Genomic DNA, 23340 nt, shown 5'->3' on the forward strand with positions numbered 1-23340 from the left:
TGCTATACCATATAATGTCATTTATTACCTTGTTTTAGATGTAAATTATTCATTACCTTGTTTTAGATGTAAATTATTCCCCAAAAGAAAACATTGTCTGCTACTGTTTTATCTAATAAAAGTTTTGTAGTCTGTCCATCTCACTTCAGTCATTCAGACAGACCGACATAAGCATTTATTCACGTATAAAATAAAGTACCATACTTGGTATGAGTGTATTGATTTTGATGCCACACGAAGTAAAACGAAGTAAAGCACATTTATGTCACATTTATTTCTGTCAGAAGTTGTGACGTCAGTACCATGCCTCTGGGTCTCTCATCAGAAACCAGTTTTGTGGTGTAACTAGTAAAGAGTGACTGTGAACTCGCTCTCACTTCACTTCACCATTTTTAAAATAGTACTAATGTGTATCATTCTTCCTTCAGTTTTGAAATCGCTGTCTCAGCCAACTTGCTCCCTCAGCGGAAGTCCAAAGTATTTAAATTGGTAGAAGTCGTTTTATACTTTGGATTTGACACTTCATAAAAACAGGCACTGAGAGGAATGCTTGCTCTGCTGGTGACAGCATTATTCTTTGGACCTGACTTCCTGTGTCTGGTATGTCTTATGAGGAAGGCCAAATGGTATGTGAAGCATTGGTTGAAACCGTCGCAGTGATTCCATTGCAAACATAGAAACAGTGAAGTTTGTGTACAGTATCTCCTCCAGCAGAACCGGCCCGGACCTGTTTATTCGCCTGTTTGTCTTTACTTTACTCTGAAGGACATTTTAGAAATTTCCCCAAACAAATCTTGTGATTTATAATTTTGATCTCATCTTTTGTAACTCAAGCCGAAATTCTTTCCTTTTGTTTTGGAACTATAACAGTGTTGTCTCAAATTACCTGCTGATTTAGGAGCGCTTGCAAATACTTCTGTATAGTGGGGAGTTAAAGGGGATTGTGGGGGGGGTTAGTTTCCATGTGTTCAGTGAAAAGGGCCCGGCCAGGGCTTCCATGGATGCAGGATTAGTTGTCCATACAGGCCCCATTGCCGCCAGTCTCCTGAAAAGCTGACTCAGCAGTAGTCTATAGGTCCCAACCACTGAGTCCTGCAAACACAGTAGAAATGAAGAACCAAGTGAAAAGCAGCCGACCTCGCGCCTCTCTCATGAGCCTGGTGTCTGAGCAGAGGAGGCTGGAGACGGGCTCCACGTCCATTGGACATTTCATACCAAATTATGAGTTCTGGGTAAATACTAGGTTGTCTTGTCACTGTTGTCATGTTTAGACTTAATCACATATATACTTGAGATTTAGCAAAGTGAGCGATGCTTTCAGAGCCATCTCTGAAATCTTGCTTCCCTCATTGTGGTCTGGCGCGGCTAAACAGCCATTTGCTTTTGTTAGAGGTGTTGTCGGTGTGCAGACTACAATTACTTTGCGAGCAAAGTTCCTTTAAGCAGTCAGAGACACACAACAAATAAAGCACACAGCTCTGCTCGTTCACTCGCAGGTCACAGATCCTTCCTTCACCTTCACAACACGAGGTTGGAGAACCTTCAACTCGCTCTACCGAGGCCAGCTCGTGCTCCAACGTCTAAAAGACATGAAGCTAGAAGAGGCCCAGGAGTCATCCGCAGGTTCCAGCCTCAACATGGCATGAACCGCCGATGGTGTAATCCGTTCCTACGGAAGCTGAGCTCAAGGTCACGGCCTCCTGGTGACCAGTCGCACAATGACAACACGAGTGTTTGCAGAGGTGTCGTGTGACAGAAGTAAGATCAAAGTGTCAGGACGAGCTGCATGTGGACCTTCGCTCTTATTGGCCTCGGGTTGTTTTCCTCGGGAGGACTCGGACTCCTCGTGTGTATTCGGCAGTTGTTAATCACTGGCATTGTTGGAGGAGATCAAGCGGTGGTTGCTGGGTGTTTACTGCCAGTGAAAGGGCATTTTATTGTGTCAAGATGCCGTGAGGTGCATTTCCTTCATCACAAGCTCGGCTGTTCCAGCTGGGCCTGTGGTGTCGTGTGATTGACAGGTCATATGTCACGTGTCGGACTGCCTACCCCTGGGCCAAACATGCACTTTCCTAATGACACACTATAGTTTCAGGAAATACCTTTTTCAGTATGTTGTAGTGTTTTAGAAATTCCATTGGGGTTGAATTTGAGTGACCAGTTTCATTGATGCAGTGACCAGAAGACCCACGTTCGCCAAGTCCAAAGTTGAAATCCTATTGCTTCAGTTATGATCCAAATACGGTCCTGGATCCAACGGCAGAGCTTCAGCTGAGACTGGCTGGAAATGTTCAGCTCCAACGCAGCTGAATAGTTTCTGATTCACCAAATGCACTTCCTGTCTTCACTCCCCACTTGTCCACCTCGTGTTTGCCGGGACAAAGACTGCCATGTCTTAAGAAGGTGTCCCAGACGGGTCACCTGTAGGACTGCTGCTGGACTGGATGTCCGTTCTGCACACGCTGGATGTCCTCCAGTATTTTCTATACTTGTATAGACGCCAATCATATTTCAGATCCTTGTATCCGGAAATAGATTAGGCATGTGGAATTTGATGACGGGTTTATTTTGAGTAAGAGGTCATGCTGCTGATTTAGTCGTCCAGCTAACCCTCTCAGACCAAACAGATCTACATGCCACATATCTACACGTAGAATAATAGATGCGGATGTGGGTGTTGTTTCCCCGATCAGAGGTCTGGTCTGTGATCAGATGCGCGTTGAACATGTTGAACCCTGTGCAGGAGGGTAGGGGAGGGGATGGGGGAGGGAGGGAGGGGTGTTTGATGACATGTGGGAGTGTCTGCATCACGCCTTTCAAGTAGCACCAAGATGCCAAGAAGACAATTAGTTTGTCAGAGAGGTGAGAAACATGCGCTGGATGTGCTTTTGTCTTTGACCAAGCGTGAGCCTGGAAACATCACAGCTGTGTCTGAGTGAGTTCACTGATGGGCGTCTGCATCAGCTTTATCTACAGATAATTAGATAGACAGCGAGGTGTGGGCAATGATGGCTGATGATCCTTATCTGGCTAAAACAGAGACTTCCTAAACCGGAGTGTGAACAGACGTTGTGCACACCTCAGCGTTGTGAAGGCATCCACTTCTTTTAGTCCGGTTCTATCAGACGACGTGGACGTCTATGTTTGGATCATTCATCTGTTTTTAGAGGATAGATGTATATACATCAGGAGAACAGCTGTCAAAGCTTTCTAAAATATTCTTTAAGCACAGTGGAAACCTAAAGAGATTTATTCAAATTGAAGTCACTCTTAACTCAAAGTTTAAACTCAGTTCTTTGTCTTTGTTTCCAGTCATCCAGCTTTAAAAAATGACCTGTTGTGTTTCATTGATAGGCAGATAACCATGTTACTTCTCCATAGAAAACAGCCTTTAGGTTCCAGGGGAAGCGCTGTAAGAGGACCCCCCCCCCTTCCCTCCCCCCCGGGGAGAGCTGGCTGAAAAGGCCTGCTGTGGTTTGGTTGCTGTTGGACACTCGGCGGCCTGTTTCTCACACGGCCGGGCGTCCCAGCCTTCTTCCCTCAGGAGCTCCAACACATGGACACTTCTAGAGAAAACATCAGTTGTTAATGTGTCTGTTTCTAATCTAGTGTTCAAGAGACAAAGACAAAACAAGAGTTGGTGCTTTAATCAGTATTCAGGTTGTTCTCACAGGTTAAAAGTTGCTTTCTACCTGTGACTTTGATTTTGGACAGCATGCAGTAATCATCTATAATGTGTACAGCACTTTACACGGCTGAATATTTCTTATCATGAAAACCACTCTCAGTTTGCATTTGCATGTATATCTAACAGTTGTTGTCAGTGCAGGCCGAGTGTCACCCAGCCAACCCAGCTGGACCAGTTTGCTTTTCATTCAAATCTAAAATGTGCATTGCAAATCTCCCAGATGATCTCAGCTTAGTAGGACCTGCAAGCCGTTTGGCCCCAGTCTGCCCCAGAGCATTGGCTCAGGAAGTGCCATGCTTCAGTCATGGGAATAAAAGCTCCAACCTGAGGTGAGTGTAAATGCAGGTCACATGCCGATTGACCTCCCGTGCAAGGCGAAGTGCCTGCCTCACTCGCTGCTCTGTTAGCAGGTCATGATCGAGCCTTAAGTGTCACACTTTCAGTCATGTGATTAAAGTTCTTCAACATATCGAAGGCTCAGAATTCTGCCTCTCCTGATCTGTGTTGCACACTGGTTGCACACCGCGGAGGGAAAAGGGAGCGCAGGGCTGCGTTGGTTTTGCTATCAAAGCCCTGTTGATGCATTTATGCTCAAATACCCACAGAACATGAGAGGAATGAGGCGACTGTTGTTCTTTCTACCAAACCAGCAGCTCCGTGACCGAGCAGACAGAACAGGTCACGCATGTCCTCCGCTGCATTCGGGGCCACCGGTTGCTTTTAACGGATTTAAAATGCTGAAGGTTGATTGTCCCCCTCGTCGACCAAATGCACACAAAGCTCTTCCACCCTGCGGCCTGCTTACACCATAATGGAGTGTAATGTCATTATGATTATGAAGTGAGCTGTAGGTTTATGAACTGTTACCCACTTTTGGGTTTAGCGGGCACTTGGGCCGGTGCCAGATCAGAGCTTGTTCAGTACAAGTCCAGACTCGTCCACATTTTCTCTCCTCCACAGAGACGGACTGAATTCCTGCATCGCTGTTCTCTCGGTTCAGTATCGCCATCCCTGCAGAGATACAGTCTCCTGGTTAAACTTTAGGATAATTGGCTTGCTTCCAGTTTGCGTCCCATTGTGTTTATATTTTCATGGTGTTGGTATTAGATGATTACACCGTGCAGCCTGTTAGTAGGTCTCCATACTTATTGTTGTCTTTGAGCCCGCCGACTCTTCTTCACTGGTTGCATTAGAGAGTGCTAATAGACAAGGCAGACCAGTTTGTGTTTTCCAAGCATTGATGGTGCTTTGAGGAGCCCTGAAGCCCGCTGCCTGCATTTCGTCATGTACACAGTGTTTGTCTTAAACAGGAAACTAGGAAACACCTGGAAGACTACAGGGAAGCCCAACATGTGGTTGTTTGTATGTGGTTTTTCATGCAGGTCTACAGCAGACATTATAATATGGAAATGTCATGAAGCTGGTAGGAGGACATTGTGCCGAGCTTCTGTTTTTATTTGGTTATGACTGAAAGTCAGAGAGTGAGTTATCAGGAAATCCCACCAGCTCAGAGCGGTTGGGTCAGAAATACCTGGAGATGATTTCTCCTGGACTTTCCCATCACACCTGTTAACTTCAAGACAGACATTTGTTTTGCTTCTTTCCTTCTTCTCACCCAACTTCCAGAGCATGAAGCTCTCAGGTTACTTATTAGAATATCTGTCTGCCACAAAAAACACAGAGCTGCTCTGCTGTGCTTCATCATACTGGAATTTAACCTCAAATCATCTGCTGCTTGTTTTTTTTGTTTTTTTTGTCGGGCTGGAACTTAACTGAGTCATGACATAGTTCGAAAAGGAAGCATACCACCGCAACTTTCAAACAACACTTTTTTTTGTTCTCTGGATATGAATTTAATATGTTGTACAAATAGCAGTGAATGTGAACGGGGGTTTTGCGTTTGTTGAACAGGGAGTGGTGGCTCCTCTTTGACAGAATTCTGGACCTGAAGAAACAATCACGAGTCTGTTGATCTTTCCTTTTGTTTCCGTCGGTGCAAACACCTGGGAAACGCTGTCACCTGCCCTCCATCTCTGTCTGTGTGTCCTATTAAAGCTGTTTCCAGTCAACAGCACATTTAGCGTTCATAGGAACACAACTGTTCCTTTCTTAATGTGTCCCGGCTGTGACGTGGATCCACAACAGGTGACCGTAAGACTACAAACAAACCTCACCTGCAAGTGGGCGGAGTGTGTTTTTGTGGTGAGAGAGATTACACGCATGTGTGTTTACAAAGATTCTCTCAATAAAACAAAATGTAGAGACACCGACGGCACCAGTTCAGTGGAGTAAAAACATGCAGTGTGTGTGTAGGTCAGAGGTGTCCTGTCCTGTGGACACGCTGTCAATCACAGCTAACTTTCATTGAAGATGACTCGTCTCATGCGGTGCAGCAGGGAGAACAGGATCAGCTGGAGGCCGGCCGGCCATGTTTTCTATTGCATAATTCATTCAACGGCTCCTTTCTGTCTTATTAAGAGAATATGAGTTGTTATGAATTTTTGGGGGGAAAGACGGTGACTTCTGGGCTTGTATTTATTCTTCTCCTGTGAGTTTGTGCTCGTGTGTGTTTTTCCCATTTTTATCCGACCTCTACAGGATGGACTGGAAGCTCTCGGCCTGCTCGACCTCCGTCTCCGACCCTGACCTGAACACAAGCCAGCTATAAATGTTCAGTTTGTGGTCTCCATCTCTGTCTCACACAGCCTCCTCCCAGCGTGCCCTGAACCTCGCACCACTATCCCCACTTCCCCTGTCACTATAGCAACCTTAATTTTATTTACAGCCCCAGTTAGTTCTTGTTGACAGCCATTGTGGCTGAGGGGGTGACCCCCAGTGGCACTTTGCGCTGCCACAGCAAAACGCTCCTGCGGGGTTTATCTGGGGTAAGAAGCAGGCTCAGATTTGCGTGCGGACCGACCCGGCTGGCAGAGGCAGCGCTGCTGCATCACGGCCAGAGATGGACCCGCTGTCGGTTCTGATCGAGTAAATCCGCTGCTTGGCTTGACAGCAGAGTCTTTTCTTCCTACTTTTTCAGCCAGGCTTTGTAACAAGATTTGAGGGGGGATTTGCCCTCTTGGAGCTTTATGGCAATTAGCAGGTTCTTATGCAAAGATGCTTACAGGGATCCACATTAGGAAAGTAGCTCGACACCCGACCACACGAGCCACCTCAGCACGGAGCTATCTTTAGTTTAATTAAAGCCTCGTTTCTGTCGGTCATAGCTGTCTGTTTCATAGAAGTCCAATAAAACATTGTCATACAATAAAGTAGCACAATAGATGCAAAGTTAAATTTGGCTTTGAGAGAAAATATGCCCACGTGATGGTAGCAGGACGTCCAGCTCACTATTCCCACGGCAGCCTGACTGAGTGGGCCTCGTTTCCTCCCCCAAACCTTCTTCATCTTTATTGTGGTTTCCATAGGCAGCTATTATGGAGCTGGTAAATCGGTCTGTAATCAGCGTGCAGGGCCACCCTTGATCATACACCATACATGTGATGGGAAAGTACTAAACTGAGTTCCCTGTTTTTTCCTATGACCTGTTTGTATCTCAGGGGATTTGATTTCAAACTCTAGTTTAAGGAAGATGTCACCTTTTTAAAGAGTTTTTATTTTTTCCTTGTCTCTCTCTTCCCCTGTTTTTTGCCTCTTTCCCTCCACCTCTGGCTCCCTGCAAAGCACAACAGTCTTTAATTATAGCTTTCTCCCAGGCCAGTGATGTATAGGTCGTAACAAAGTGAGTGTTTTTTTATGTCCTGTTGACACAAAAACAAACAGCGCTGTCTCTGATGTATCGTGTCTTCAGCCGCGACTCTCAGGCCACACAGAGTCCACATTTCTTTTCTACTCTATTTTGATTCAAACTGGAAAACACTGAAGCGTTCTCTATTGTATTCGGCCCTTTCTAGACACTAAGGCTGTGACTATCTTGGGATACTTGTCAAACCGCAACAACATGAACATCGGAGGGCAGGAAAGACTAAATGTTGTGGCGGGTGTCGAGGCAGGAATGTGACGAGGGAGAGAGGAGGTGAAGCCGGAGACATTTTTGAGGTCTCCGTTGCTTTCGTTCGTGGGTGTTTATGCTGCTGGTAACGAGCTGCAGCGGACAGGCGACCAACTGGCTGGACAGTGAAGCGTATTTATGTTGGCCTTCGAGCTTATTGCTTCAACCCCCACACTTACCTGCACAAACTATTACCGGTCATGGCTCATGTCTTTTTTTCAAGGAAAGCAGTGGTTTCACATGATGGTTTATAACCCTAATCTTGAATAGCCGTGTGCTGATGTGCCCATAAATAAATCAAATATCTGGATACAAATCAGCTGCAGTTAATTGGTAGATTTACTGCAGCTATAACACTATATTAAAATGGTTTTTGACACTTAAAACCACAACAATAACTTATTGATGTCAATACTATACTAAAAGTGAGTAGCAGTACATGTTCACTGCTACCGTATGTGGAGAAAGTCTGAAAAGAAAAAGATTGTTTCATGTGCAAACTCAGTGACTCAGTCGACCCGTTTTTCGGATGCTGTTTTTTCCACGCCTATGAACAACAGCTGTTTGTGTTGATGCTTCTGGTGTTCCTGCAGCCGTCTGCTTCTCTGCTTTTCTACAATCTTTCCTGCTTTATCTGTTTTTCCTCCTGATATGCTGGTGACCAGTCATCATGGAGCAAAATACCTTCTACAACTTCCTCTGCTGGGACCTGCGTGGCCTCCAGACTTGAACCCTCTCCTTGTTCCAATCAATATTAACTGAGCTGCCCCCCTCCCCCCCTCCCCACTCCCCAAACGCATTCAGATTCAGAAATGTGACATGGTACCAGCCATGTGACTGGGGATGTGTGATGCTGCTGGAGGTGAGGCTCAACTGAACCTAAGGGCTGGCACCACACAGCCCCGCGACCTTTGACCCCTGCTCTCTCATCAGTCATCGTCCATCTCCCTGTGAGAGACAGAGCTGCCTTTGTCTTCCTGTGGAGGGACAAGCCTCAGCTGCTTTTTCTCACTTAGGAAGCCCACTTGGGACGTGTTGCTGCCGTTTTGTACTTGTCTGTTTAAGATTAGGACACACAAGTGAAACACTCTTTGTTTGCTGGAGGAAGCAGATGATAAGATTAAAACATGGCTCATAGACAGTCAGATGGATATCGTTGAAAAATGAAGTAGCCTGCATGTTTCCAGGGCTGCAAGAACATTTTCAGAAGTCACCTAACATAATTTGTAATCAAACTTTTCCCCTGAGCAGTTTCATTATCCAAGAAACAAGTGCCAATAACTTCACCTCATTCACATACTGTAAAACCAGATGTTATTTTTTTCCCCTGAACTATAAGTTAAGAGTTTGTCCACAGAGGAGAACACAGCAGGCGCAGTAGAGATGTGGAGCATCCTTGTGTAAATCCTGTCCCCAGTTCCCAGTGTGTACAGGCTTTGTTGTTGTCCTGTGAAGTCATGCATTAGAGGATAGCTTAGCAGTAGCCGAGGGGAGCTTTTTCTTTCTTTTTAATTACAGCACAGCCTGGTTCAGCCGGAGACCATTGTGCCCGAGTGCTGCGGAGTTCCCACAATGGGGCTGCTCAGTGGAGAACAATGAGTCAAATTCCTGACGGTTCCCCACAGGTTCAGAGGCCGGCCTGACAAATAAAGACAGTGGAGTTACAGTGGCTTTGCTATTCTACACCCAGCAGCTTTCCCACTGGCCATCCCAGCGGGGATATTGGTTTGTGTGTGTGTTTGTGAGAGTTACAGGGTGGCAGCAGCTCCCACTGGGAGCAGGGAGGGTTGGACGATGGGGCAGGGAGAGCTTGTTTGCTTCTTTCTGTAGGAGGGAAAAAGCTCTTTTGGTCGTGTAATCAAACCCCTGAGAACGAAAAGTTGGCAAGCCAAAGCTGCATTTAAGGCATTGTTGATCAGAAGTAGTCAACATTTCTCTGTGTGGCAGAACACTGAACTTAAGGAAGATATCCTGTTTCTTCATCTTGAATGTGATTTTCCTCCCACAGAAGTTGTTCACATTTGGCATTAACATCCGTCCTGATCGGATCACAGGTGGTCAGTTAAAAGTACAGAAGTATGAAGGATGCATCGAGATCCGATCTGCTCTTTTAAAGTTGGTCTTGGAAGCATGTGAGCATGTTCCTTCAGCCGTGTACGTGAATGCATCGTGGGCCACATGCAAGGAGCAGCTACTCGACTCTGAATGAGCATTAGAAAGGTTGAATTAAGCTCCTGCAGCTACGTTCCTGTGTTGGTGTTTCTGTGTTACTATCACCTTACAGCAGCTTCGGTAGTTTTGGGTGTTTTTCCTCCACTAAACAGTTTTCAGACGTTAAGATCTTTTCTTGCTCTTCTTTTATTTTATATTATCGTGTTTCCTTTTCAGACTTCATACATTTCTAATAGATGGTGCATTAAAACGAGGCTCCAATGAGCAGCGACGGCTCATTTTGTTACACGGTTGTTGCTTCGACTCGTCGACCTCCATTTCTGAACGTGTTTGCATAAAGAGCAGCGAAGTGAGATCCGATCTGAGGCGTCACTCCAGACGTGAATGGAGGCGTTCCAGGTGTGAAGTGCCGTCTGCATGTGATGGGATCAGCCAGGACACATCACGTCAGGCGTGAGCAGGCTCACTAGGTCCTTTAAGCCGAGTTTGCTGTTTTTGTGTGTGTGTGTGTGTGTGTGTGTGTGTGTGTGTGTGTGTGTGTGTGTGTGTGTGTGTGTGTGTGTGTGTGTGTGTGTGTGTGTGTGTGTGTGTGTGTGTGTGTTGGCTGCAGAGCCCAAAGGTCTCCAACCGGGTCGACTTCCATCCGTGCGGTCCAGACTGTCCGGTTCTTGCTTGTCCAGCTGTCCAGAAAAAAAGCCTGTTTTGAGCATGTTTATTAATACGTACACTGAAACGATTGTGTTGATAACCTGCTCAGCACACAGTCACTGTTTACTGAGCTCGTGAAGGTGGGTGGCAGTAAAGGGAACAGACGTAGAGACACGCTGACACATGCCAATCACCTTCTACACGCTGGTATTGATCACAGACTTCTTCCACATACATGGAAGAACCTTTTTTAAACTTGGTCCCCTTAAAAGATATTCTACATCCATGAAGTAACTTCCACTGCTTCACACAGCTTCCCGTTTCTCCCATTTGAGACGATGGAACCAGAGAATGATTTGTGTTCATAAGGGATCGAAACATGAATCACTTGTCAAACTTTTGTTTTTTTCAGTTGGATTTATTATCCTTTATTAAAATAATACAGTACATCTGTTGGATTGTGCTGCTTCTGAGTGTTTATTAGTTAACTTCTGTTTTTAAGATATTTGAACTAACCACCTAAATTCATGAAATAAACTACTAACTCAAGTGTAACTCATGTTGCAAATGAACTCTTTGTTGGTTTGCATGTGTAAAATCTGAATTTATCACTAACATTGACATTACAGTGCAGTTTGTGTTCAGTAAATTTGCAATCAAATTGGAATTATGTGGGTAATAAATGTTCGTCCTGTCGGCGGTGCAGTTGGTGTTATTGGTGTTATTGGTTGGTGTTGTTGATGTGTGTTGTTGGTGTTGGTGTGTGTTGTTGGTATTGTTGATGTGTGTTGTTGGTGTTGTTGATGTGTGTTGTTGGTGTTGTTGATGTGTTGTTGTTGATGTGTGTTGTTGTTGTTGATGTGTGTTGTTAGTTGGTGTTGGTGTTGTTGGTTGGTGTTGTTGGTTAGTGTTGTTGTGTGTTGTTGGTGTTGTTGGTGTGTGTTGTTGGTGTTGTTGGTGTGTGTCTGCCGCCGCTCACCATCACACCCACTCACTCTAGTTTGAGGACATTTGCCAAGTGGTTCACAGAGGCAATAAAACTCCAAAGCGTTTCATCCTGTGCAGGCTTTTGAAAAGCATTCACACAGCCCCCCCCCCCCCGTCCCTACCAACCCCTCTCCTCCACTCAATTCACAATAACGTGACACTCTATCTCTTTTACTGGTTTCAGTGCCCCAAATGAAAATTGATATTTTCACACACATACACACCCGAGCGGCCATTGATGGAGCTCAATTAAAGTTTTATAAGCCCACTGTAAGGACACCCCTTCTTATTCAGGTGTCAGTGGTTGAGTCCAGAGGGAGCGACTGCTGTGATGTGTTCCTATTCAGGCCCCTGAATTTGTTGGGATTCGCTATTCTCAGGTCTGACCAGCGTTGAAGAGCCGGATCTCTTTCAGGAGAACACACTGAGAACGGTTCTACTTCAAACAAATGCTGATCAGTTTGGAGTGAATTTCTGAACTCTCTGAAGTCGGACTTCTACGATCAGGAATATGGTAGACGAGGAGGAAACTAATTCCAATGAATGAAAGTGCAGAACAGCTTAAAAGAAAAGAACCTTCATTCATCACTAGGTCTTATTGTAGCTTAAACCACAGCTTTCCCTTGCTGACGGTGCTGACGGTGCTGACGGTTCCACAGGAAATGCCTTTTTAACACAGCAGGAAGGAGAAACTGTCCCCTTTTGATCCCGACTCTTTGTTTTCCTCTAATCGCATTAGGCGCCCTGCCCAGCCAGTGCTCAGTCCCTTTCTAACATTTGGAAGTGGATTCCTTTGCGGTACGCCGGCCGCTTGAAATTCTCTGAAGTCTTGTTGAAGAATTAGCATGCGGAGGAATGAGAAAAATGCAATGAGGCTAACTAGACTTGACTTGTGTGGAGGCTAATGGTGAACAAGTCATGATGGATTTTCCCTTTTGATTTAGTGGAGATGACTCGAGGTCTCACATATAGTATACTTTCTCACGGATTGATTCTGCCAGAATAGTGTTTTATAAATTGAGTTTCGATGCTACCTTACATTTTCAGGGCCTTTTAAAGCCAGATAACAGCTGGTCGAAGTCCTTATTTGTAGTTTTTGGGTCAGCAGTTTAAAATAGGATAATTTTTAATGCAAAATATGAGGTGCCATTTAAAAAGATATGACTAAGTTACCATGGGAACACACCCAGTGTGTCTTCACTCATAACGTCATGCTCTTCAGTTTATCTGGGCGCCTGTTGATGTTACATGTGGATAAAAAGTGCAGCTTTTGGCAACTTTAATGTCAAACTGAAAACACATACTGAGGAATGGCATGTGCGTGCACGTGCACGCGTGTGCGTATGTATGGTCTGAAAGAGTTGGGGTGTCTTGCAGCTGACGGGTCTTTCAGAGCGAGGGCGCCGGGCCATCGTGGAGCTGCAGCTGCCCTCTCTGTGCGCTCTTTGATGGGGAGACAAACAGCGTTTACTTACAACATGCACAAAGGCTCATTTTCTCCTCTGTTGTCTCAACCTTACTTGATGGTCCACTAAAGGGACACGTTGCATGTGCATGGAGGGGATGATTTGTGAGTCTGCCTATCATAACGTACAGTATATATGAGTCATTACACCGTATCAGAAGAGCCTGTTGCAGCGCAGTCGACTATATTCTCGTTGCCTGTTTGTTCAGTGACGGCAGCAGTTGGTCACGTAATGGTCCGACTCATTTGTTATTGGAGCTCCAAAATAGTAGCAAGGCGACACCCCCTTACACACACACACACACACACACACACACACACACACACACACACACACACACACACACACACACACACACACACACACACACACACACACACACAAATATAGCCATCCATTGTTTAACCAGCACAACAGACTTAAAGGTCTCAACGGTTTCTCTGTTTATAGGTTTTTATCTGGGACAGATTGCTGTCCCACCTGTTCCTTATCTGATCTTTACACACACACACACACACACACACACACACACACACACACACACACACACACACACACACACACACACACACACACACACACACACACACACACACACACACACACACACACACACACACACGTACACTCAGAGCACATGCTAGTAAACATGACCAACCCCTGACTGCAATATTTCTGCTTTGAGGAATGACAACAACACACTTCAGGTTTGTCTAATGAGTCCTTGTGTTTTCCTGTGTGTGTGTGTGTGTGTGTGTGTGTGTGTGTGTGTGTGTGTGTGTGTGTGTGTGTGTGTGTGTGTGTGTGTGTGTGTGTGTGTAGGTCTGGACGACAGCTTGCAGCAGTACATTAGCAACTTTGAGCGGGAGAAGATCAGCGGGGAGCAGCTGCTGAAGATCACACATCAAGACCTGGAGGAGCTCGGCGTGGCCCGGATCGGTCACCAGGAACTGGTGCTGGAGGCCGTCGATCTGCTCTGCGCTCTGGTCAGTACATCTGGATGTAGTTGGTTGCACGTGTATCAGCAGATACAGCTGAAAGCATCATTGAGTGAATAGACTGAACATTCTGGAAGGTTTTGGGCTCTCGGTCATTGACCTTTCCTCTGTGGGTCTCGGTGTCTGTGTTCACTAAAGCCTCAGCTTGTAGTTTCTGGTTCAGCAGCTAAAGGAAGCAGCGATGCAGAAAGGCTCATCATTTCCCACACAGCTCAGCAGGGTGTGGAGGCACCACAACACACGAGGCAGCCCGAGGACGTCGGGGAACAGCAGTGTCACTCAGAGCGGAGCAGAGATGTGGTCAGAGGGGCCTCAGGCTCTATTTAGCAGTTTGAAGCTGCAGGAGATTATTAGCAGCAGTTAATACTGGTTAAATAGGAGCGAGGAGCTTGATGGACAAGAAGCTCCAGCTTTTCTCTCCACGCTCTCCCTTTGCAGGAAATACACACATACTGAAGCTATGTTTGCTTTTTGGTCTCAAACGCAGTGACAGAAAAGACAGTTGGTTTCAGTTTTGCTGCTGCAATCCGGCCTGATCTCTCTCGGTTCATGTCGAGGTCCCATGTTTGGCTCCTGCTAGTCAGCTGACCCGCTGTCCATCATCACAGATCCCTGAAGGACTTCCAACAAAAATGTCTCTGCCTCCAACGTGCCGGCACGAATAGAGTGATGAAAACCCTCCGTGCTCCAACTGAGAAAGATCCAGCTTTTTCCAGCAGATGGGATGGATTTGGAGTTTATCACTTCCTGTGCCATAAAAGTCCCAGATTGTGGTTCCTGCATTTTGATCAGTGTCAGCGTTTCTGTCTTGACATTCTCTTAAAAATGCTTTGCATTAATCACATGCAGCATGGTTACGTTTACCCTGAAGAAGCGTGAATGTTCATCACTGCTGCTGAGCTGAAAGCTGGAGCTCAGATTGGTTTAGATGAGCTCATTTTATCTCCAAAAATGTAATTCTTTATTCCACCATCTCAGCACACACACACGCCATGGAGGAGTAAAGCTTTCACGCATGTTTCTCTTCACTCAGCTTTAATCTCATTATTGTTGCTTGGATTCTTTGTATTGTGATGAATTAAGCTCTTATGATGCACGTTCTGCAGTTTGCAGCTGCAGCCCTGAACTCTGCTGATGAAGTCCATCCAGTCTGTTATAGTTGTAATTGTTGCTTGAACACATTTCATTCATCTCTTCTATTAGTGCACACTCTTATTTCCCATCTGTGTGTCATTTTTATATATAACAAAAAATAAAATGTAAAAGGAAGATAATCAATCTGTCCTCTATCAGTTACAGCATATTTTCTACCTGCAATCATTGGAATGGAAACACTTGGCACATTTATGGTTTTGATGGATTTACTCATCATAGAATTTGTGCCACATGTTACACCCATTGGACCAGAACATCTTTAACTATCGTTGTAATGAGGTTCAGATTTGTGTTCACCCGTAAAACCTTTTGCATCCCTGCAGTGAAATGTGTTGTGTTGCTCTTTTTGCACCTTTCCTCTGATGTTTCACGCCACTATATGCTGCTGGTTGGTATCTCTGTCTGTTTGTATGCACCGTACACTCCTACGCAATGTGACAGTAAAGTATTTGGCACATTGTTCTGTCCCCCTCTTTCTCTTTTCCTCGGGACATTCAGGCAGGAATTCTGGACTCGGCAGCTTTTCACCTCTGATTGAAGCAGCGCAGATAAATGTTTTCTTGTCCGTTTGTGGCCTCGGCCTTCCTCAGGTCCTCGGGGAGGAAGTGAGGCCCCAATTCAATTAGCTTTAACTGAGGCGAGGTCGCTGCTACCGACAGGAACACAGGCCACCCCCACCTCCACCCCTCCACCCCTTCCTCCACTCTCTCACACTCTCCCTGCACTTTCTTTTTATTTCCTGTTAGGTCAGGCACTTCCTGTTGATGTAGTCACGTTCACCACACACACACACACACACACACACACACACACACACACACACACACACACACACACACACACACACACACACACACACACACACACACCTAAATCAGACCTAAATCACGATGACTGATGATCTAACATACAGCCCCTCAACCCCTCAGGAAACCTTTACACTCATACTGCTCTTCCATCCAAAAGCTATCAGGACCAAACTGCTATCTGGGGACAAAGACAGAACAGTTCAATCAATTTTACTGGACTTCCCTTAGCCTCAATGTCTTCTGCAGAGTCAGTGAGGAAACCCAACACTTCTTTATTTGTTCTCAGACCCCAGTAACCCGCCCACCAGCCCTCATGATATTCACACAGCTGTATCCTAAGGCCGTTGAGCATACAGTATAAAACATATCAGCTGGCCTCATCAGTGCTGCTGTAAATGTGTTTTCCTATTGTTTGGTATAATGTAACACGCAGCTTTAAACTGGACATTCCAGCATTAAACACACACACACACACACACACACACACACACACACACACACACACACACACACACACACACACACACACACACACACACACACACACACACACACACACACACACACACACACACACACACACACGTCCCGGCCACAGACGGTGTATCTTTTATAGTCAGGTCGGATCATGACGCCTGTGGCTCAGACGGGAAGCGCTGTGTTGTTATACCGTTCTCTATTTCACTCAAAGACACTTCTATTAGAATACAATCCTTCACACAGCCCAGCTTCAGCGTGCAAAAAAAAAAAAAGCTCCTTCCATTTGGATTCTAGATTAAATCAGTGCCCCAAAATAGACACTGAAAGAAGTTAAATTTTGGCTTGAAATTTTGTTGTGAGAGTGAAAGATTGTATTTGATTGAAACCACAGATTTTGCTCCGACGTGGTTTTTAGCTCAGCTGGCAGTGTGGGACAAAAGCTCGCTGGACATCTGTGGGCCAGTCAGAGCCGCTGTGACTGTGTGATTAGCCTGCTAATGAAAAAGCCAGGAGGGATGTTTGATGTGGAAAACGATCGCGCTGCCTTTATGCTAAAGTTCCACTTTGACTGTGCAGATAACTGAATGAGAAAACGGTCCCATGCATTCTTTCCCTTTTTCCATATATCATGTTTGAGTCTCTTTAATGATGTTTTCAACAACTCATTTCATGTCAAGTGTGGCATGAATGAAGCTGCCTTCAGCTACTGTTTGTCTAGTTCAATTACTCCAGTGTTTCCTCTGGGACTGAAATGAGTGAAAGGAGCTGCGTGTTTTTTGAGCTCATGTTGGAGAGGCAGCGGAATAAAGGGAGACACTAACCACTTGCAGACCTCCTTTGTTGGTTGCCAAACACGTGCTGTTTTACTTCTTGCAAAGCATATTTAGCTACTGGCACTCACACATGGAGCAGCATTTCTGGCAGCGATGCAACACCCTGTAAGCTGATATTTACCCGGCTGAGAGCCAGGCTGCCCTCCCTCTGCAAACCTACAGCAAACACATCAATCCACTCCTTCAGTCACAACACTGCACCACGTTAAAGCAAGCTCCTTTCTCAGACACACTTTACCTTCAGAGACACAAAGTGAGTATGTTGTTGGTGCTCAGTCCGCTGCGGTAGTTCACGGCAGGTTTGTTCTGTACTTGTTGACCCCTGAAGACGCTGAGCGCGGCTGCTTTCTGCGAATAACCTGTAAATTACAGGAACGCAAGGCAGGAAACAACCCGGGCTCAAGAATGCAAACTTGATAGAAATCAGGTGAGCGCCTGTGCACCACCCCCCCCTCCCCCGCCCTCCCTCCGCCCACTAGAAACCATTGAAAGATCTACATGGGGAGATCATGGCCGATCCACCGACACAAGCACTTAAATCATATCTGTCAAAGAAATGATTGCAGCCAGCCCTCATACAGGAAACAACATGTTTCCCTGTGGGGGGGAAGGTGGGGGTGGAGGGAGGGGGGAAGTACCTCCCAGGTGTTGGCTCCTTTCATCTTGAGTTTGATTGTCATGCGTGTGCTGATTTTCTGTCTGTTATGTTTTGATTTCCTGTTCCAGAACTATGGAGTGGAGACAGACAACCTGAAGAACCTTGTTGTGAGGATGAGAGCTGCTACCAACAGTCTGCACATGGCCACGGCCGACCGCAGGAAGAGCCCCGCCTACGAGGGAAGCTCTTCACGCAAGCCTCCCAACGACTTCCTCACGTCCGTGGTGGAGCTGATCGGCGCGGCGAAGAGCCTCCTGGCGTGGCTGGACAGGTGTGAACACGGCCATCACACCGCCGACTAAACTAGCTGCACACAAGCACATGAAGGAGTTTGTGTTCTTACAATGTTTAATCCAAATGTAGAAAATAAATCATTCCTCAAGTGTTTACGATGATCAAGCAGATACAGACGTTTTCACAGTCACACCAGCCGTCGGAGGTCAACTCAACACGACGTAGCGTTTCAGAACAGACGTGGATGCTGAGGTTTGAGAGGAGCTGGTGGAGGACTCTCCTGTTGACCTGCTCCAAAACACATTACACCATAAAAGCAGAGCATATTAAGCAGGTTGCCAGGATTAAGTGTTAGCTGGCTGAGATTAAGCTTCTCTTGGATAAAGTGGGTGCAGTGATGTCATGATGTGCAGTAAATGGTGTTTGTGATGCTGAGATGAGAACAGCAGTCCGTTCTGTGAATGAGCATCCGAGGGACATGAAAACAGGTTTCATCAAAGAAATGGGACTTCAGTTTGTAGGTTATTATGGTTTAATACTGTAAATTGATAAAACAAATTCTGTCAAAATAATACTAATATCAAATGATAATATATTTTTAAATCAAAATTTTTACAGCAGATTGCAAATTACAATTAAATACTTTCTCTCCTCCTCTCTGTGCTATCATTGCTCATTTCTCCTTCTTTTTACTGTTCGACAGTTTAATGGGAGACAATATCTTAACAACTGGTCTGAAAGTCTCAACATCCAGAAAACGTTTTCAAACTGCAAAATAATCAAACCAGTTCAGTTTGATCCGGACCAAAACCAACTCTTTGGGTTGGACCAGATTTTGGTCTGTTGGTTCAGACTTTCCACATCTGTTATTTTAGTTCTGGTTGACCCACTTCAGTGAGTGTGAACGCTCAACGTGCTGCAGCTCCGACGTTTGGACGGTAGAACTGGATCCACCTGAACACTGAAGAAAAGTTTGTCATCATATCTCTGAATTTCCCTCCAGTTTGTTTATCTCGTAGGTTCAAATCCTTCATTTGCTTGAATTCTCCCGACCTGAACTGCTGCTCTGTTTTGTTTTGTCTAATATATTTATAATTGACCACAAGGGGATATTTTAAGGACTGCCAGGTGGTTTGGGGAGTTGCACACAACAAACTCCCAACACAACAAACCCAACACAACAAACTCCAACACAACAAACTCCCAACACAACAACCCGTCACTCGTTTCCAATGCTCTCTGTTTCTCTCTGTCTGCTTCAGGACGCCTCTGACGGGGATCAGCGACTTCACAGCCACCAAGAACAAGATCATCCAGCTGTGCCTGGAGCTCACCACCACAGTTCAACAGGTCTGCACGCTCGTTAGCTCTACAACACACACACACACACACACACACACACACACACACACACACACACACACACACACACACACACACACACACACACACACACACACACACACACACACACACACACACACACACACACACACACACAATAGGTTTTTCCGCTGAGCACATACCAGCCTGGGGGCACAGACATGCGGCATAAAGCAAAAGAGAAGAGCGTTATGGGAAATGTGGTCTGGCAGCCATGACAGAAGCCTGAAGCCAGCAGTCTGAGCACATTATTGCAAATGCTGATGTTTTTCTGGGGATCTTTTCCTGCTCAAGCTGCCTAATGAGGAGACCCCCTCGGTGGGAGGACATTAGCTAAACGTCGCTTTTGTGTTTGTGGCTTCATAAAAGCCGCTGCCGTTCTTTTAAAGGTGTCTGCCGACGTCCTCGGGCTGCCGTTGTCCTTCAGCCACGTGGTTCCTGTTTCTGCCGCTCCGAGATGCTCGCAGCCGGAGGCCGAACTGTCTGACGGCGGCTCCCGTGCGTCGCTTTAACGCGGAGATGAGGAGGGAGTCCATCTGACTCCCAGAAAGATGGCTAACCGATAAAACGGAGCATCAGCATACATCCGCAATATTTCACAACTTTCAGAGAATTGCCGGAGCGTTGCATCACGGTACAGTCAGCAGGCGACTTCTGTTAGTTTTATTCAGCTGGCAGCGGTTGGTCGTACATGTGCTGAAGAAAGGGAGCTGCTGAGTGGCCTTCTCGTCATGTTCAGTCTCATGAGTCCTTCATCCTATAAAGGTTGAAGCGGAGTGCGATGAGAAGCTGCTGTCGCCGGTGAAAGTGGCTGCTGAGACTGCAGGTGTCATTTTAGGGGTTATTGCATCAAAATAAATTCCTTTCCCAGAGTGCCTATTTCCTCGCCAGAGTCTGAGATTTCAGCGCCTCTGGTGATTTACTGTGGGTGTCTCGGTCATGGCCGTCCAGGAGAAGTGGGGGTTTACGTTTCCCACATGTGAAGTGGAGCGCTTACGGTGCAGAATAAACTTCTGCTTGGTGCTGAAGGATTAGTTTCCTCTCGTGGCTGAAGCAGAGATGCAGTTTATAAAGCAGCATCATGTAAAACTGATTTCCATCCTGTCACGTCGTTTAAGTATCCAAACTTCCACACAGACTTTTCATGTTTCTGGCTCATGCGGACTCTTTGTCGTCTGACATGTGGGCCGGCACACGAACGGCTGCTTCATAAAAAGGTCGCGCAGGAGACGTCCGCCGTGGTTGGTTTTATGACGGGGAGGACGGCGTGCGGTTCGTCCGGGCCGTTCATGAACTTCAGCCAAGAATTAAAGCTTTTCAGATCACGGTTTATGTGTTGTGCCTGAATGGAGCCTGTGTGTACGCACACAATAGAGCACGGCCATAAACTGTGGACGCGTCGGCCATCTTGGCTGACCCGTCGGCGGGGAGGTCGTTCTCTTTCACAGAACATTTTTCATCGATCCCTCGTGGCTTTTGTTCGAGCTTCCCGCTCCTGAATTAATGGATGACATGTAACTTTTATTGCTCTCTAATTTACGGAGTAAAACAGATTCCGTTCTATCAGCTAAAACTGGAACCTTCATCGCGTACAGCCGCCGATATGTTACGAGGGAGAGTTTTGAAATATTCCTTTACTTCCTGCTGGTGTAAAGTCCGTCCAGGTTCCCGCAGCCTGCCAGCGCTCCTCTCTCTCGCCTCTTCATTGCTCGACCATGCAAATCCGCTGTGGTGGCAGATCAAAGCAGCGCAGAGCTGCACGCTGGGAGTCATGTGATCCACAGTGGTTGGAGGATCAGGTCCATGATGTGAAGGATCAGTACACCCGGGGAACGGACCCTCAGCCTCTCAGTGCTTAGTTATGATCCGGAGCCCGTCTGCTAGGGACTTTAGTTTGGATGAAGATACAGGATTACTTTATATTATAAACAGGCCTTAGAAGAATCATCTGTGACACTTTCACATGATTTGATACGATGAAATAAGAAAAGAAAAAAAAAAGGTTGAGTAAATGTGGACTCTTGATCGGAGACATGCCAACTCATGTCTGGAGCTCATAATTATACTGTTTTGTTTCATGACCTCTAAACATCAAAATATGTATTTTTAGTTCATCCCTCTTGGCTCAGTCCACAGTGCAGTCATCCAAACACGGACCAGGCTCGAAAAGAAATATGCAATTGCTTGTTTACGCAGGCAAAGCCAAATTCTTTCTGAAACCGCCATATATTCTGGCTGACATTAGAAAATACATTGTGTGGAAACATGATTATTTTCCTACTTTATGTTTAAATTGGCTTTTCATCTCCCCCCCCCCCCCAAGTAAAAGAAACATGGCAAAGTCACATGTATGATACTTTATTCCTTTAAACAGGCAATCAAGCCATTTAGAAAATAACATTTAGAGAGCAGGAGATGTATTCTGCTTTGATGTGAAGCCATCGCTCTCGGTCACAGACAGTCACGCAAATCTTGTCACTGCAAACAAACCAACAGGAGGACGAGCCAAGATAAAGCTGACGCTCTGCTTTCCCCCTGTGGAATTTGCAAGCTATGGAAATATGGAAAAACGTGCCCCACCCCGTCCCCCCCCCCCCCAAACCCCATTCGCTGTCTGCACAATGGATTTACAAAGAGCAACAGAGTTGGCTTTGTACTTGGCACATGCCTCTGCACGTCACCGGTACCGTGAAGTCCACGACACCAGTTTTCCTTTGTTTTGCATCGACGTGGCTTTTAACGGCTCTGGAGAAATAAGACACTCGTTTAAGTCGATTTTTTTGGTGCTCTCTGGTTTTGACAGAAGCATTTCACCTGTGTTTTGACGGATGTCTTCCCTTTGGGCATTCCCAGCATAGAGGCAACTCCGTAAACAGGCTGCCCCCCCCCCCACCTCTAACCAGGGGCCCTTTCACCGCCACCAACACAGTTGTCAGCGGCGCCTGTTGCCTCAGCTGTGTCGGGTCCAGCTGCACGAGAGCTGTGCCGGGACTCTCGGAGGGGACAGTGGACAGTTTCCCCGCTGACTTAGCAGATTTTATCAGTTGTTCTTTTTCAGCTCATCTTGTTTGACATGTAGAGACCCCCGCCTCATCCGGCCCACCCACAACTGTAGAAAGCTGCAATGCATCCAAATGTTTGAAGAAAACCAGGAGGAGGCGGGTTTTCTGAACATGATCACATGATTTCCCACCATGTCATCTCCACATTGTTACTGTATGAGTGTTCATATGGTATTTACCTTCCCGAACAGTATACTGAACCACAGCGGGCATGATGTAATTACAGCATCCGCAGAATTTAGGCAAAGAGGTCATTTAAAACTAAAAGCTGTTTATTTGTGGCTGTTCTCCATTTTTCTCTGTTCTATATGTGGGATTGTGATTATATCCTATTTACACAACCACTATACTTTCCCCGCTCTCTAGCCGTTGAATAACCTCTTCTCTGTTGTTTACTGCTCACGAGCCTAATCTATGATCACCGTCTTCTCTGCAACAGGACTGCAGTGTTTATGAGATGGAAGAAAAGATCCTGGAAGTTGTGAGTATACTTTATCTCTTCTCTTCCTTTCCTAAATGAGACCCAGAAGTTCCCGTATAGCAGCAAAAGGCCTTTATGCCTTTTTACGTGGCGATTATGTGACATGCTTTCAGCAGCAAGGTCCATTTTCTGGGTGAATGGAGCAGACGGGTCTATAGATCGCCAGCGGAGGAGGCGGCTCTAATTCGCCCGAGCCATCAATCAGTGTTTCCTGTTGCTGACGATCTCCAGACTCTGCGGACTAACACTGGGTTTCCTCTGGCACTCTGTCTCTTCC

The 23340-nt window shown here is 46.1% G+C and overlaps 1 protein-coding gene across 2 annotated transcripts in view; it reads left to right on the forward strand.

Annotated features, from left to right (window-relative positions):
- The window catches only part of cnksr3 (cnksr family member 3), a 43466-nt gene that overhangs the window by 520 nt on the left and 19606 nt on the right, over positions 1–23340 (forward strand). For both annotated transcript variants that reach the window (XM_069719674.1, XM_069719675.1), the window contains exons 2-5: positions 13793–13956; positions 17972–18174; positions 19400–19487; positions 23022–23063. In XM_069719674.1, coding sequence (XP_069575775.1) covers positions 13793–13956; positions 17972–18174; positions 19400–19487; positions 23022–23063 — 497 coding nt within the window. The remainder of the gene's footprint in view (positions 1–13792; positions 13957–17971; positions 18175–19399; positions 19488–23021; positions 23064–23340) is intronic.

This window comes from Brachyistius frenatus, unplaced genomic scaffold, assembly GCF_029030835.1.
Source record: "Brachyistius frenatus isolate BFR_SWC_R1_liver_20210118 unplaced genomic scaffold, ASM2903083v1 Contig_220, whole genome shotgun sequence".
NCBI classification, from domain to species: Eukaryota; Metazoa; Chordata; class Actinopteri; family Embiotocidae; genus Brachyistius; species Brachyistius frenatus.